The sequence below is a fragment of the Cajanus cajan genome, chromosome 3 (genome assembly GCF_000230855.2).
Source record: "Cajanus cajan strain Asha chromosome 3, NIPB_CcT2T_4, whole genome shotgun sequence".
In the NCBI taxonomy this organism is placed as follows: Eukaryota; Viridiplantae; Streptophyta; class Magnoliopsida; order Fabales; family Fabaceae; genus Cajanus; species Cajanus cajan.
Genome location: NC_138519.1, coordinates 12,193,001 through 12,209,600, shown reverse-complemented (window position 1 = coordinate 12,209,600; position 16,600 = coordinate 12,193,001). Strand labels below are relative to the sequence as shown.

The window sequence follows — 16,600 nt, the reverse complement described above, 5'->3', positions numbered from 1 at the left end:
AAATATATATATATAAGAAATTAAAAATAATAAATTAAAAATAAGAAATTAAAATAAGAAATTAAAAAAAAGAATTAAAAATAATAAAAATAAGAAATTTCTTACGGAAATACAAATCCGTCAGAAATTTTCGACGGAATACTCCGTCGAAAATATTCTGTCAGAAATTTCTGACGGATTTATTTTTCCGTCAGAAATTTCTGACAGAATTTTCCGTCAAAAAGTTTCCGTCAGAAATTTCTGACGGATTTATATTTCCGTCGAAAATTTCTGACGGATCCATATCCGTCAGAAATTTTCCGTCAAAAATTTACATTTTTGTTGTAGTGAGCAACCAATATATATTTATGATTTTTTGAGGAGGGTGGATGTATTTGCCCTATAATGTCAATGGCCCAACCTCGAAATGGCCAAGGCTTAATAATCGAATGTAATTCACTTACAGGTACCTTTTGTATTGGTCCATGTTTTTGACATTCCTCACAACTCTTTGAGAATTCGATACAATCCTTAATCATAGTTGGCCAATAAAAACCTTTTCTCGACAAAACCCATTTCATCTTTTCACCTGCTTGATGTGCTCCATAGATGCCTTCATGTATTTCTGCCATAGCTATATAACTTTCGTGACTCCCAAGACATTTGAACAAAACTCCATCGAAACCTCTTTTGTATAATTCATTATTTAGCAAGACATAATTGAGGGCTTGGAGTTTAATTTTTCTTTCGACTTTCAAATTGGGATTTTGTAAGTATTCGACCAATTTGCTTCTCCAATCTTGTTGACTCGAGGAACTAACACTTAGAGTCTCTAGATAGCCTATCACTTCATTTTCTATATGAATCAAAGACTTAAGACATTCCTTGCTCACTTTATACCCTGATGCCATCTGGGCCAATTCATTTGTGATGGTATTCGCATGTCGAGAAACATGTTGTAATTCAACCTCATTGAATGCGTTTAACAACTGTACATCTCGAGATTTGAATTCGACTAATTTTTCATTCAAACACTTATATTCCTGAGTTAGTTGTTTGATAACGAGTTGTGAATCTCCTCGAATTACCACATTCTTAGCGCCTAACTCTTTAAGGATTTCGAGTCCAGTAATGAGTGCTTGATATTCAGTTTCGTTATTCGAGAATCCTCTATTTGTTTGGAATGATAATTTAGTAGGAATCCCTTCAAGCGAGATAATCAATAACCCTATCCCAGTACCTAATTCATGTTTCGAACCATCGAAAAATAATTCCCAAGGCTTAGTGGTTAAGTAAGTAACTTCTTTAGTTCCTTTCGAGCGGTTCGCAAGGAAATCTGCAATTACTTGTCCTTTAGTTGCTTTTAATGGTTCGAAAGTTAATGAATATTCAGTTAACGCAAGTGCCCATTTGCCAACTCGAGAATGTAAAACAGGTTTACACAACATATACTTAATCACATTACTTCGACAAAATATTACAACATCACAAGGCCTAATATAATATTTCAACTTTGTACAAGCAACATAAAGACTTAAACATAATTTCTCTAAATGAGTATATCTAGTTTCTGCTCCTACTAACATTCGACTTAAATAATAAATGACTCTCTTGATGCTATTATAATCATCTTGCGCCAGCATGCCCGCAATAGTCGAATCGCTAGCTGAAATGCACAACTTCAGTTGCTTCCCTTTAGAGAGTGGTGCAAGCACAGGATGAGCCAAATACTTTTTGATTTCCTCGAACGCCTTCTGGTGTTCTTCATTCCATTGCAATTCTTGTTCCTTTTTCAGACGTAAAAGAGGAGAAAACACTTTAGTTTTACCAGATAAATTCGATATAAATCTTCTCAGAAAATTTACTTTACCTAAGAGAGATTGAAGTTCTTTTTTGTTCGATGGAGGTTTAGTCTCCATGATAGCTTTAGTCTTGTTCCTATCCACTTCGATCCCTTTCTGGTGTATGACAAATCCTAGGAACTCTCCTGCTGTAACACCAAAAGCACAATTTAGTGGATTCATTTTTAAACCGTGTTTTCTCATTCTCTCGAAAGATAATTTTAAAGGAACTCTTCAGGAGCGAACCTTCAAGGGCTTTGCTTGACAGGTTTCTTTCCGGGAATCATGGGTAACCTATGTTCCACCAATCCTCGATCTAATCCCGGCATTTCATCATAATCCCATGCAAAGCAATCTTTATAATCGTGCAGTACTCGAATTAATTCATCCTTTAATTCTCCTTGCAAGAGCTTGCTAATATAAGTTACTTTTCTATTTTTGACAGTTCCCAAGTTAATTTCTTCGAGTGGATCTTGAGATTCTAATTTATGTTCTTCCTTGGTTGCTCTTCAAAGCCCAACGGTGAATCATCGAAAATACAATCTAACTTGAGTTCTGGCTCTTGCTCTTTGCCTTCTTTTAACTTTTCGACCTCCTGGTTCGTTTTAATTTCTATTTTTTCCTTTTCTTTTTCTTTCGAGACGACCTGGTCCCTTCGGATTTCCTCTGTTTTTTTCTTTTTCTTCGTTCTAAACTTGTACAAACTTACCAATTAAATCATGGAATATTAAATTCATTGCCCTTTGATAAGTGGCACCTATGTTCTTTAATCCAAATGGCATCATCACCCATTCATAGACGCCTAACGCACCTGGACACCGAAAAGCCGTTTACGATACATCATTGACTGCAATATAAATTTGGTTATATCCCGAATAACCATCGAGTAAACTCATAATTTCATTACGTGCAACAGTGTCTATCATAGTTTCAGCGATGGGCATAGGATACTCATCTTTGGGGGTTGCTGTGTTGAGATCTCGAAAATCAATGCATACCCTGAGTTTTCCATTCTTCTTTATAACGGGCATGACATTCGATATCCACTCAGCATATCTTGAAGTTCTAATGAACTTTGCTTTCAAAAACCTCTCAATTTCTTCCTTGATTTTTTCGATTACTTCAGGAGCGAACCTTAAAGGGCTTTGCTTGACAGGTTTCTTTCCGGGAATCATGGGTAACCTATGTTCCACAAATCCTCGATCTAATCCCGGCATTTCATCATAATCCCATGCAAAGCAATCTTTATAATCGTGCAGTACTCGAATTAATTCATCCTTTAATTCTCCTTGCAAGAGCTTGCTAATATAAGTTACTTTTCTGTTTTTGACAGTTCCCAAGTTAATTTCTTCGAGTGGATCTTGAGATTCTAATTTATGTTCTTCCTTGGTTGCTCTTCAAAGCCCAACGGTGAATCATCGAAAATACAATCTAACTTGAGTTCTGGCTCTTGCTCTTTGCCTTCTTTTAACTTTTCGACCTCCTGGTTCGTTTTAATTTCTATTTTTTCCTTTTCTTTTTCTTTCGAGACGACCTGGTCCCTTCGGATTTCCTCTGTTTTTTTTCTTTTTCTTCGTTCTAAACTTGTACAAACTTACCAGTTAAATCATGGAATATTAAATTCATTGCCCTTTGATAAGTGGCACCTATGTTCTTTAATCCAAATGGCATCATCACCCATTCAAAGACGCCTAACGCACCTGGACACCGAAAAGCCGTTTACGATACATCATTGACTGCAATATAAATTTGGTTATATCCCGAATAACCATCGAGTAAACTCATAATTTCATTACCTGCAACAGTGTCTATCATAGTTTCAGCGATGGGCATAGGATACTCATCTTTGGGGGTTGCTGTGTTGAGATCTCGAAAATCAATGCATACCCTGAGTTTTCCATTCTTCTTTATAACGGGCATGACATTCGATATCCACTCAGCATATCTTGAAGTTCTAATGAACTTTGCTTTCAATAACCTCTCAATTTCTTCCTTGATTTTTTCGATTACTTCAGGAGCGAACCTTCAAGGGCTTTGCTTGACAGGTTTCTTTCCGGGAATCATGGGTAACCTATGTTCCACAAATCCTCGATCTAATCCCGGCATTTCATCATAATCCCATGCAAAGCAATCTTTATAATCGTGCAGTACTCGAATTAATTCATCTTTTAATTCTCCTTGCAAGAGCTTGCTAATATAAGTTACTTTTCTGTTTTTGACAGTTCCCAAGTTAATTTCTTCGAGTGGATCTTGAGATTCTAATTTATGTTCTTCCTTGGTTGCTCTTCAAAGCCCAACGGTGAATCATCGAAAATACAATCTAACTTGAGTTCTGGCTCTTGCTCTTTGCCTTCTTTTAACTTTTCGACCTCCTGGTTCGTTTTAATTTCTATTTTTTCCTTTTCTTTTTCTTTCGAGACGACCTGGTCCCTTCGGATTTCCTCTGTTTTTTCTTTTTCTTCGTTCTTTTTGACTTCGAAGTCCATGTCCCTTTCCTTTCTTTTTGGTTTTTCTTCTTTCTTTTCGACCTCGAAATCTATACCCTCTTTCTTTGTTTTTTGTTTTTCTTCGGCCAAAGTGGCCGTGCTATTTTTATCAATCTCAACTTCATTCGAATGTACCTCCCTATCTTGACTTTCCTCGGCCATATTGGTCGTTCGATCGGCCATGTAGGCCGATATTCGAGCTAAGAAGCTCGAATAAGGATCTTCATCCTTCATTCTTCAATTGGAGCCGAATCTTTTTCGGCTCGAATCATGAAACCTTTCTTCACATCCCAGCAAAAAGTCTTTTTAACTCCCTCTTCGTCATCCATCACTCCAGCATTATAGGCATCAAAAGGCTTGGTCTTTGAAAATGCTGTTAATTGTTGATCAGCAAAGTACATACCTACCTCATATGTTTTTTGATCAGCCTCGAGGACTTCCAACCCATCAACATCGTTCCAAAAGAAAATCTTTTGATGCACTATGGAAGGGACATCTCCTACCCCATGGATCCATTCTTGACCTAGCAATACGTTAAAATTTGCCTTGGATGGAGTTACTATAAATATAGTAGTTCTCTTCACGCTTCCAATCTGAACATCGAGCAGAATCATACCCTCAGGGTGTGAAGACTTTCTTGCATAGTCCGAGATCAATATATTATGGGGCTTCAAATTAGCCATGGACTTCCCAAACCTCTTCAGCATTGTCATAGGCAAGATATTCACAGCTGCACCTCCATCAACTAAAACCTTATTCACCTCGTGGCCTTCAATCATCAAAGTCAATAACAAAGGCTTAAGATGACCTTTCATATCTTTAGTACGAGAATCAAATACAGCTGAATTAAATTTGGGAATCACTCTCGAAATCTGGTTTACCCATACAATCTTAGACTCATAGTTTGGATCATCGAAAAAATCCTCTCGATGAATATCCTCCTGTTCATTAACCGATTCCATAGCCCCAGCATACTCAGAAGGTAAAATTGAGACTATCCCGCAGATATCCTCCAGAGAATCATCGAAGCCGCTCTCGAAACAATCAGTTATCATATCCTCATCGTCCTCTATGAATTTCCGAGACGATTCACCCTTTTGTGGAACTGGGATCGAGAAGCGGTTTCCTCTGACACCCTCGAAAGTAGCCTTCCTCATTCTTTGTTGGCTTCGCCATTGGGTTTTGGTCAGATTGTTAAAGGGTTGTCGAAAAACACGCCCATAACTGCCCGTCGAGAGTAACATCGAGATTTCAATTGCCTGAACCTATTTAAATAGTCATCTAACGTTTCATGGCTTTGTCTCTTAACGTTCATTAGATCAACTATACTAACTTTCGTTTCTTCTCTGAAGAAATGTTCATGAAAACTACCTTCTAATTGAACCCAAGTGTTTATCGAATTAGGGGGCAAGGTTGTGAACCATGTAAAAGCGTGCTTAGTCAGCGAACTTGGAAAATACTTCATCTTTAAATATTCATTGTTCGCTAAATCCCCACATTCGACTAGATACCTAGCTATATGTTTGATTGTAGACTCATTTAACTCTCCTATTTTATTTATCAATTCATACAGAGGAGTCATTATATTATGCATTTGGGTTGACAACAAATTGACCATGTCATGATTACTATGTCCATCTGTTGTCGAAGAGCTATCATGGCTTGATTACTAATACCAGTAGGTACGTAACTACCCTGTCGAATCAGGGAGCCTTCCTGACTTGTCCCTACGTGTTGATATGGGTCTTGCATAACAAAACCCAAACCATTTGGTCCGGGATTATATCCCTGTGGGGATACATGTATTTGTGGATTTGGTCCTAAGTACGGTCCTGGCATTTCAACATGTATGGGTTGGGTAGTTCGCCAATTTGGCGGCATACCCCATGGATATTCTCGAGTGACATTTGCTAGTTCCTGATTCACATTAGTTTGCCTAGCTACATTTTCGAGTAGCATAGGGGAAGATGCTGCCCCCTGGTCACGTTAGTCACATTATCAGGGTTGAGGTTTGCTTGTTCTACATCTACATGGTTATTATTGTTTGTTTCTCTCTGATTATTAGATGTAGGCATGGTTCTTCCACTCCTAAGTCTCATGCAACATGCATGCCTAAAACTAGTCCAATTATGTTTGTGATTTAAACGGGTCCCACCGGGCGTGCCAATTTGTTTACGGGGGAAATCGTTTGTGGGTTCTTTATATTCGAACTAACACATGATTCGTTTCAATTTAGGTATTAGAATTTTATGAAGAATAAGAGATGGAGTAGGAAGATTTAATAATTACTTGTTTCCAGATATTCATCAATAATTAACAAGCAATAATGTTCATGCATATAAATTCTCAAATAAACTGAATGAACGATATAAATATTTGCAACACAAATCATGTTCACATCACTTTATAGAGTTACAATTTCAATTGTAAAGCTATCTGACTACGTGATTAAAAGAAGAAAAGACAACTAGACTACTCCTAATCCTAAAAAGAGAAAATAAAAGTGGCCGAGAAATGGTCATACCCAAAAATGATTCTTTGCACGAAAGCCATATGCGCAGGCGGAGAGTGCTCGAGAAAGGGTTTCAAGTATGAATTTTCCGACCTCTTAAAGGTACATATTTCTCTGTATTTATAGAACCAGAATGAAGGTGGTTAATTTGATGCAGGTGCGTTATAGGATGCGTTATGGGAAGATAATCGTCATCCACTATGCTTAATGGGTGGTTTTAGAATGTAACCTCTGGTAACCGCTCGTCCCATTTTCCTTTTTTCTCGACCCAACTTTTTTAAAAACCAACTTGGTATGCTTTAACCGTTATGTCCTTCTAGTAATAACTTTTTACATTTTCGAGTTACTATCGAGAATGTGTCTCTTTAGAAATTTCTGATGTTCTTCCTAGAGAGATGCTTTGTCAATCCATACATTCGAGCGACCCACTATTTTCGAGCTATACAATTTTTGAGTGATCCTAACAGATTTTAATGAACTTAATAATGTGTTCTATTTCTTTGACTTTAGGAAAATATTGAGCATGTCACTTCCTAGACTCTTGGAGTGGGAATACAACCAATTGACTATCATTAATTCAAAAGAAAATATGTGAATTATTGAATTTGCTTTTGTTGTTATAATATTTGCTTTGACCCTGAGCCTTGTTCAAATTGACAGGATGATCCCATCCTACTTCTCTTTATAGCTCTTATTGGGCATGTCACCTAGGTATGCTGACATAATTGAAAAACGATTTCTTGCCTTTAATTATTACTTGTTATAAATAATTTATTACTACACATTAAAAGATTTATCGTTTTCTTGAATATTTGTTGCAGGAAACAAAAAACTTAATGGTCTCTGGCTTGGGAGACTGTAGTGTGTATACTGTATAGGCAGTGAATTCAATTACAGTACACTCTTTTCTCTCATCTTGATATCAATGCTCAAAACAAAAATGAATTGGAAGAAAGGGAATCATCAATTCACAAAGCTTTTTATTCTTTTAAGATCAAAGTGGAGGGAATGATTTCATCAGAAGAAACAAAATCCAAACTTTCACAAGAGGAACTTGATTACCTTTACATTTCAGGCTTCATTTTGGCAAGTCAGTTTGGATCTAGACAAGAGACAAGGAGGTTTGAAGTATTCATCGGGAATGTCAAAACTATTGATAGTTAAGATTTTTCCACTATCATAATTAAATATTTTTGAGTTTTTATAGTTTTTTGTTTTACTTATAAGTTTGATTAAAGATTGTTTATGTCAAAAAAGTAAAATGTAGTTGTAGGTAAAAAATCTTTACTTATTAGCTTAGTCATAATTTGTTATTTATTTTACTCAATTAGGAGTTAATTAGTTTTAGTATTTAAACACTTATTGTAACACTTTTAACGTGCACAAAATTAAGTTCATAAATCAAATATATCATATTAGTTTTTCTCCTTTGTGTATATGTGAAGTTGCAGATTTTTCATTTCAACTTGTTATATTTTAGCTTAGTCATACACTTCTATTTTAATGTTCTACATTCAAAAAAATCAAAGAAGAAATGAATTTTTCATATTTTACTTAGTTAGGGGTAAAGTACCAAAAACTTTTCACTACCCTTACCATTTATTAGTGTGGAATAAGTTATAAAAGCTATCTTTATCATTCTCTTCAATTTTACCATGACCTTGTTCATGGAAACAAGCTATAAAGTTGAGTATAGCTCTTAATTAGTTTCAAATCTTATACAAAATATAAGGTTTTTCTCTTTCTCTTCTCACAAAACAAGATCTCATCTTAATAATGATGACTAACTGATAAGTGCTATAATTTCTTTTATTTTGCGGTACATTTTAAAGCACTTATCTAATTTTTCTTGACTTGAGACCTTGATTTATCTAAGATTTAACTTAAATTTAGAGAAAGTTAACTTTAGTCTTTAACTCACATTACTAGGTAACTTACAAACTTTTTGTTGTTATTTTGTAGTTGAGAAAAAGGTTGGAAAACATTGAGAAAAACAAGTGATAATTGGTGAAGATTCAAGAGAGAAGAAACTTTTGGCTAAGTCTCAACACTCAATCTCAGTCTCGTGCTTAGCCTCAGCCTGACAGAGAATCATTTGAGAAATTTCAAGTTCCATGCTGAGCCTAGGTACTCACTCAACGTTAGCCTTCTAGAGGAGAATTTGAGTTCCTCACTTAGCGCCACAATCCTAGGGACTTTGTGTTGGTTGATCCTTATCTCACGATAAGCGTGAAAACTCACGCTTAGTGTTGGAAGTGCTGACATGTCATTATTGAGATGAGACAAAAGATTTTATGACCTATATGGAGAAAATACATACACTAGAAGGAGAGGTTGAATTGTGTGTATAAAAAACTCGTACTTTTGTGCAATGAAGAGGAAATTTTACAAAAGAAGCACTGAAGAAAAGTCAAATGGAGCACCAAATATTTTTATACCGGTTCGTCTCAACCACTGAGACTACATCTATTTCTCAATCAAAATAGATTAAGTTCTAGTAACTTTTACAAAGTTATAAGTATTCTTTTACCAAGCTTCTTCTAACTCAAACCTAAGTAATATTTGACTTACCTCTTTAAGTAATTATCCAAGTATTTTTTCTACAAGTCTCTCCAGGCTCAACACCAAGTAGTACTAGACTTTCTATTTTAAGTGGCAAAACCTGAGAAATCAAATTAAGTTGTTAAATAATTTCTCTTATAGGCCTGAAGTTATTTATACCTGACTTGACTACGATTGGTCTAATCTTGTGGTTTGATAGGATCTAACTACTTGAACTACTAACCTTTGTTGTAGGAGACCTCCTTAATTAATATGTCTGGTAATGCATTAATTAATTATTGATGTAAATGTTGAAAATGTGATACTAAATAATAAACTTGTTGACTTTTACAATAAATATTTTAAAAGTCATATAAATTATGATTCATAATTAGTTTGATTGTTGAAGTTTATGTAAGATATACCAATAAAAATAATAGCAATACATAGATAAAACCTTGAATAAGTTATTAACTAAAGTTACTTCACTATAAGCTAACTAAGAAGAAAAGAATTCATCAAAATAATAAATAAAAAATTCTTGTCAAAGCTTATGATATATATTACTATAATAAACCAGATTGAGATTTTTCGTGTACACAATTTTAGTCTAATTCTTTCTTTTTAATTACTCTTTTATAACTCGCATTTTTTTTATTTTTATAAATATCAATTCATAATAATTCATATTTTTCGTTAACCATTTAATATTAAATAATTTTTATTATTTGTTATTTTAAAAAGTTTTACAGAGACATATAGTACTTTTTATACGCTAATACAATGAACGAAGAAAAAAATAATAATAGAAAAATAAAAATATACTCACTCCGTTTTTTATGAATTTGGATCCTCTCCTACAATTTTCTCTCTCCAACCTCTCTCTCCTGCAACATTAATAGCCATAAAATATATCTAATGGCTCAAATATTATCTTATAATTAATGTAATTTCTTAAATGATTAAATTTGAGTCATCAGATATATCTAATGGCTATTAATGTTGCAGGAGAGAGGTTGGAGAGAGAAAATTGCAAGAGAGAATCCAAATTCATTTTTTTTTCATGGACATTTTGTCAGAATTTGTCATTTTTTTTCATTGTCATTTTACTAAAATCAATCACTTATTAATTTTTTTTTCTCATTTTTACCCTTGATAATTAATGTATGTTTACTGAACAATGTGTCTATTTATTTCTAATGTCCACCTATTTTTTCTCTAACTACTTATGAAAAGTTAATGTTACATTTAAAAGAGCAATATGTTTCCAATGAAATATACTATAAAAAAATAGAGGGTAGAATAGAAAAGTAAGTAATAAATATTTTGAAAAACTAAAATATCAATCATTTTCTAATGAATACAAAGCTAAAAAAATATTATAAAAAAAAAAAGAATCCATGTTTCCATTTCAGAGTTCAGACAGTGTCATCATGAAATGAAGGCTCCACATTCGAATTCGCAGCATTCAGATAAGTCTTCCTTGTCAAACTTGTCCATATCAAAATCCCAAGAATTCTGTGATGATATGTCTCCCACGTCAAAGTTGTATGCAACATCATCATCATCAGGCAATGATTTGTCTAAGCTCTCATGCATATTAGAAGTATCCAACCTGCTACTTACGAGATCCTTCTCACTTGTCTGGTCCAAATCAACATTGATTGGAGAAATGCATTGACTTCTCCCTAAACAAGTCAATTGTTCTGCAGTCTTCCCATTGCATGTCGTAATCGGAGAAATCTCGAGAGGGGATACACATGTATCATTGTCAGAGGGATTTGTTTTGCAAGGTGTATTTAAAACTGGAGAATTGGTTGGAGTAGGAAATGGAAGAGGATTGAATAAGCTTTTAACAACACTAGATCTTTGAACTTGTGATCCACCAAGTGCACAGTTCTCAGCCGATGATTGAGTTGCAGAACAAGGCGTAATAACTACTTGGTTATTGACTGCATTAGATCCTTGAGCCTGTGATCCACCAAGTGCACAATTCCAAGCGGATGATTGAGTTGCAGAACAAGGTGTAGAAATTACTTGGTCATTGACTGTATTATTTGACGATGGCAGTATGTTTTGACCTGAGAATAGATAGAGTAAAAATGTAATTAATGACATTATGAAAGCTTAGCATATACTTGATAGATTTATCAGCTAGGGGACAAAAATACCTTGAACATTATTTTTTCTACCAGGTGGTCTACCACGACGCTTCTTTGAAACTGTAGGAACATCCATTGCTTGACTATCTCTACTCTTTCTGTCAGATGCACTAACCATGAGTGCAGAGAAGTTTCCTGCTTCCACATTGGTATTCATACGCATAGACAGTGACTGTATATGAGACATGTTTTGCGGAGGTAGAGGAGTAGTAATAACAGGAGCAACACCTAAGAAAGCAAAGCAATGTCAACACATCATTAAGACAACCTAAAAAGTTGAACACCATTCAATTTAATTGAAACTTATTTCCAAATTGTGACTTAAATACATTAGGATTAACTCAACCATTAATTGATAAACCTAGCTTACACATCCAAAAATACAACAGTAAACAGTGACTAAGGAAACACAATTTAACGATTACACTCCTAACTTCATCAATCAGAATTCCCAAATATAGGACTTCTCTTGGGAAAATTCAAACATTCAAGTGAGTCATTCAATTCTATTAGCAAAACAGAATATTAGGCAAAGACTGATTTATTGAAACTACCCAAAAATCAACACTAGAAACATAGATTATATCTAACTATACAGATTTCAAACATGAAGCATCCAACTCTTTTCGCATAGTATTGAAAATTCCAAATCAATTAATCAAAATAATTTAAGGTGAACAAGCCTTACCTTACAAAACTTGTAAGGGGAGATTGCTCTCCACTTTTTTAAATTAGCAATACTTATAAGGTGAGGATTGTTCACCTCACCACTAATCATTTACGAATAACACATAACAAAAACCCCACATCGTACCTAATCTTTGTTCTTAAAATAGGCAAAATATTTATTTCATCAAACTTGTAAATGCTTTAAATTCCGGTTTGAAACTACAACTACATGGCAAGAACCCTTTCATGCAATTATCACCGACTTAAATGATGACAATGCATGGACAAACTAATACCACAACTCAATTTGAATTAATCGTACCACAACTTGAAAAGTTTTAAATAGCTATTGCAGTTTTAATAATCAAAATCAGCAAATAAGACTGCCTACCGCATTGAAACGAAAAATTAAAAGAGAAAAGGCAGCAACGACCGATTTTTCAAGCATAAGAGGAAAAACATGTACCGGAAGGAGAAACTCTGGATTGAGGAAGCATTGCAGGATTTGCATTCATGTCTGCAACATTTGGTGGGGGTGGCCTCCGAAAAGTATTGAATGTGTTGACAGCATTTTGCATGTCTCGCAACAGCATCTGAATCCTGATTTTCTCTTGATTCAGCGAAACCCTTTCTTGATGCAGCGACGCCTTCTCTCCCTTCAAGCATATATACTCATCCAGCATATTTTCCAAACTCAGCAAACTCTTTGACACCTAAAAAAATAGTAAAATTAAAATTAAAATTTGAATATTGCTGATAGCTCTTTTTTGTTGATTGATAAGAATTAGAATGAGGAAAGCATTGAAGCAATTCTAATAAGAAAAAATGAAAAAGAAGGTAGCATACCTCTTGGTTGGCAATAAGAGAGGAAGCCTCGTTAAGAAAGGTGGAACGCGTGAGGGAAAAGTTGTTATCGAGGAGAAAACGATCAACGATGATAGAGACTAGATTGAGGCTCATCTTTCTCTTTTGCAATGACTCGGGCTGCTTTCCGCCATTCAGTAGTGTCTTCATCGTGTACAATAGCAAACAATAGAGACAGTGTGATGACTTTGCCTTCTTCACCTTCTTACGTTTATAGGGATTCAAAGGCGGGAATTTATTTCTTTTCGAGCTATCAATAATTAGTAATTACCGCCACAAATATTAATTGAAATTTTTTTAAATCAAAATCAAAATAAAATCTATTAATTCACAGTATATTTATTTGGGAATATATTACTCTTTTATCTGTAAAAAAACAATATTTTTTTAAGAAATAATAAATGTTTTATTAACTTTTTTAAAATAAAGGGTTTTGTTTTTAATTTTAAAATTTTAAATTTGAATTTCGTTTCAGCTAAAATCTATTAATTCATTGTTACCGCCACAAGTATTAATTAAACTTTTTAAAATCAAAATCAAAATATAATCTGCTAATTCACACTATGAATATAGTATATTTATTTCGGAATAGATTATTCTTTTATCCATAAAAATAATCTTTTTTAAGAAATAACAAATGTTTTATTAATTTTTTTAAAATAAAGGGTTTTGTTTTTAATTTTTAATTTTTAAATTTGAACTTCGTTTCAGCAAAACAGTTTTATCCAGATATATTTTTTATGCTTTAAAATACAGGTGTTTAATTAAATATTTTTATTTTCAAAAACTAATTTTAGTAATCACAATTATTATAAGTATAGTCAATAATATTTTTCAAATAATGAATGAATTCAGAAAAATAATAAAATTTTAAATTAACTTAATTATAAAATTGTGATGAATGATGTTGCGGGTTGCATCAATTGTCCCGTGGCGAAGGCTAGGTAGGCCAAGTCACTGTCGAATCATGGCGCTTGGGCTGCTACGTTCTTAAGTAGAAAGAGTTGCGCCCTGACTATTAGTTATATAGCTTTTGGCCTAGTGGTAAGCGCTCGATCCAACAAATGATTTTTTAGTTGTTCAAAGACTTGAAAAATCACTCTATTAACTTTATTTTTTATTTTTCAAAGAAAACTTTTCAATGGTAAGTTAATGGTAAGTTAATTGATCTTCCTTTGTATCGTGTAATTATCCGTTTTTCTAAACCTTCTTTTTAATTCTCTTCTGGGATCGTGTGACACCTTCTATCCCAACATAGATATACAATAATTATAAAAATATATTCTTGGGTTAAATAAAATCTTTAGAATTAAAACAATGGTTCCATTAACATAAGAGTAGAGAATTCACATTCGTAAACTTAAAGCATGGTCGAATGCGGAATTTATAGAAAAATGAAACATTTTTTTCTAAAACAAAATAACAATTATGAAATCCTAAACTAAGCTTAGTTATGCCCCAATGTCACGTATCCTATTAGAGCATGCCCAACTGAAGCCTAAGTCTCATCACCAACATCCTCACGCTGATGATCACCTGCAACACAATTTAAACACATACAAAGAACAAGGGATTGAGAAACATCTCACTCGGTTTCAGGTGTACAAATAACAGTTACGCAACACGCACACAAATCATAACAAGCACATCCATAGCTACACATTAATCAAGTGCAAAATTCAAATTATACATACAACGGTAACACATGCACGATCATTCATCATGCAATGATGTCATGGTCTCGACTCATAAATGCATGCATCTAGCGACAGTCACGTGTCTCATAATCACATATCACGTGGTATGTTACCAAAGCAACATACCTGGAGTAGTCTAGGAGTACATGTCGGCTCAATCGTGCACTCTCAACTATAAGGATGTATTACTAGGATCTCATCGAGGATAGCAAAGTCGCGCAACATACGTCCCATTCATACAAACGGGCAGAACTGGGCCTTCCAAACCACACTATCCCCTAGGACTCCTCCAAGGTGTTTCATACTTGGAGGGTTTTCCCTAACGATGTACTCCATATCATACCTCATCATATAAATGCATATAAATCATGATGCATGTCACACATTCACAAACTCATGGACTCATCACTTTACTTGTCACGGAATTTCATGTCTTATCTCATTTCATCACATTTGACATTCTGATAGTCGTAGTGTTCACAATAGCAAAGATTGATCCATGGTTGCCTAGAGCAAGCACCGACAACTCCCTGAGCATATAGGCCTTATGGCCAACTAGAATTGGTAATAACTATCTAGTGAGCTACTTATTCTATGAATAAGATTCATATAAAATTGACACTAAAAGACATTTTTTGTCTGTTATTTTGGACTTTTTACATTAGAAAAAGTCTGACATAAATGCAGGAGACGTAAATTTACGTTGGGTGTTTTTATAACCGATGAGAAATGGTTGACAAACCAAAAAAAAATAACCTTGTCAATCCGTGAACATGTCCAAAAAAATACCTAAATGCTTCAATCCAATCGGAGAGATAGGTCCAAAATAAAGAATGGGTCTTGCTGTCGTGCATCGTGAACGGAAAAACGTCCAAAGGTCTCGCACCGTTGTTGCCGGAAATCGCTGGAGAGGAAAGCAGTATCAAGACACTCGTGTGCAGAAATAAAAAAACTTTTTTACACAGAAAGATCAATACACACATGAAAACACTAACTTCAATCCATGAAAACGCCTAAATGATTCAACCCAATTGGAGAGATAGGTTCAGAATCAAAAATGGGTTTCGCTGTTGTTATCGTTGCCGCTCACCGTTGTTGTCGCTGCTCACCGTGAGCGAAAAACACCCAAAGACCCGACAAAAATCGCACCACCATTGCCAGAAATCGCTAGAGAAAAACCCTAGAGGAAAACAATGGAAAAACACTTACGTGCACGAAAAAGATGAAGGTGCTAGGGAAATAAAACAACTTTTTTACGTCAAGCCAAAAGGGGTCCGATGTAAAATTGAAATCTACGTCGGACTATACATCATATCAGACATAGATTTTAGTTTTTACGTCGGACCCCCTTTGGTCCGACGTAAAAAAGTTTAGATTAATTTAAAAAATGCCACTGTGTATTTTTTACGTTAGGTATTTTTATAACTGATGAGAAAACACTGACGTAAACAAATGATTTTCCACTAGTGGGACCTAGATTCTACTATTGACACCATAGATTCTTGAACCCATTTAACAATTATAACCTAGTATCTCAAGCAATGGAGTATAAGCTTCAATTCTTTATGCTTCTAATGAACTTATTTATGTGTTCTATTTCTTTGACTTTAGGAAAATATTGAGCATGTCACTTTCTAGACTCTTGGCGTGGGAATACAACCAATTGACTATCATTAATTCAAAAGAAAATATGTGAATTATTGAATTTGCTTTTGTTGTTATAATATTTGCTTTGACCTTGAGCCTTGTTCAAATTGACAGGATGATCCCATCCTACTTCTGTTTACAGCTCTTATTGGGCATGTCACCTAGGTATGCTGACACAATTGAAAAATGATTCCTTGCCTTT

The 16,600-nt window shown here is 34.4% G+C and overlaps 1 protein-coding gene across 1 annotated transcript; it reads right to left on the bottom strand.

Moving 5' to 3' along the window:
- Positions 1 to 9,639: 9,639 nt before the first annotated feature.
- On the bottom strand, positions 9,640 to 15,331 carry LOC145955550 (uncharacterized). The gene is made up of 4 exons (XM_083070433.1): positions 13,037 to 15,331; positions 12,657 to 12,903; positions 11,531 to 11,749; positions 9,640 to 11,440 (listed from the first exon to the last, which is right to left on the bottom strand). Exons 1-4 carry the CDS (start codon positions 13,202 to 13,204, stop codon positions 10,791 to 10,793), a joined length of 1,284 nt encoding a protein of 427 aa, XP_082926559.1. The 5' UTR covers positions 13,205 to 15,331; the 3' UTR covers positions 9,640 to 10,790.
- Positions 15,332 to 16,600: the final 1,269 nt, after the last annotated feature.

Excerpts from the sequence above, each read along its gene's own strand:
- LOC145955550 (XM_083070433.1), bottom strand. The coding sequence starts at position 13,204 with ATGAAGACACTACTGAATGGCGGAAAGCAGCCCGAGTCATTGCAAAAG. Across the intron at positions 12,904-13,036 it reads CTCTTATTGCCAACCAAGAG|GTGTCAAAGAGTTTGCTGAG; the intron begins GTATGCTACCTT and ends CTATTTTTTTAG. Across the intron at positions 11,441-11,530 it reads TAGAAAAAATAATGTTCAAG|GTCAAAACATACTGCCATCG; the intron begins GTATTTTTGTCC and ends ATCTATTCTCAG.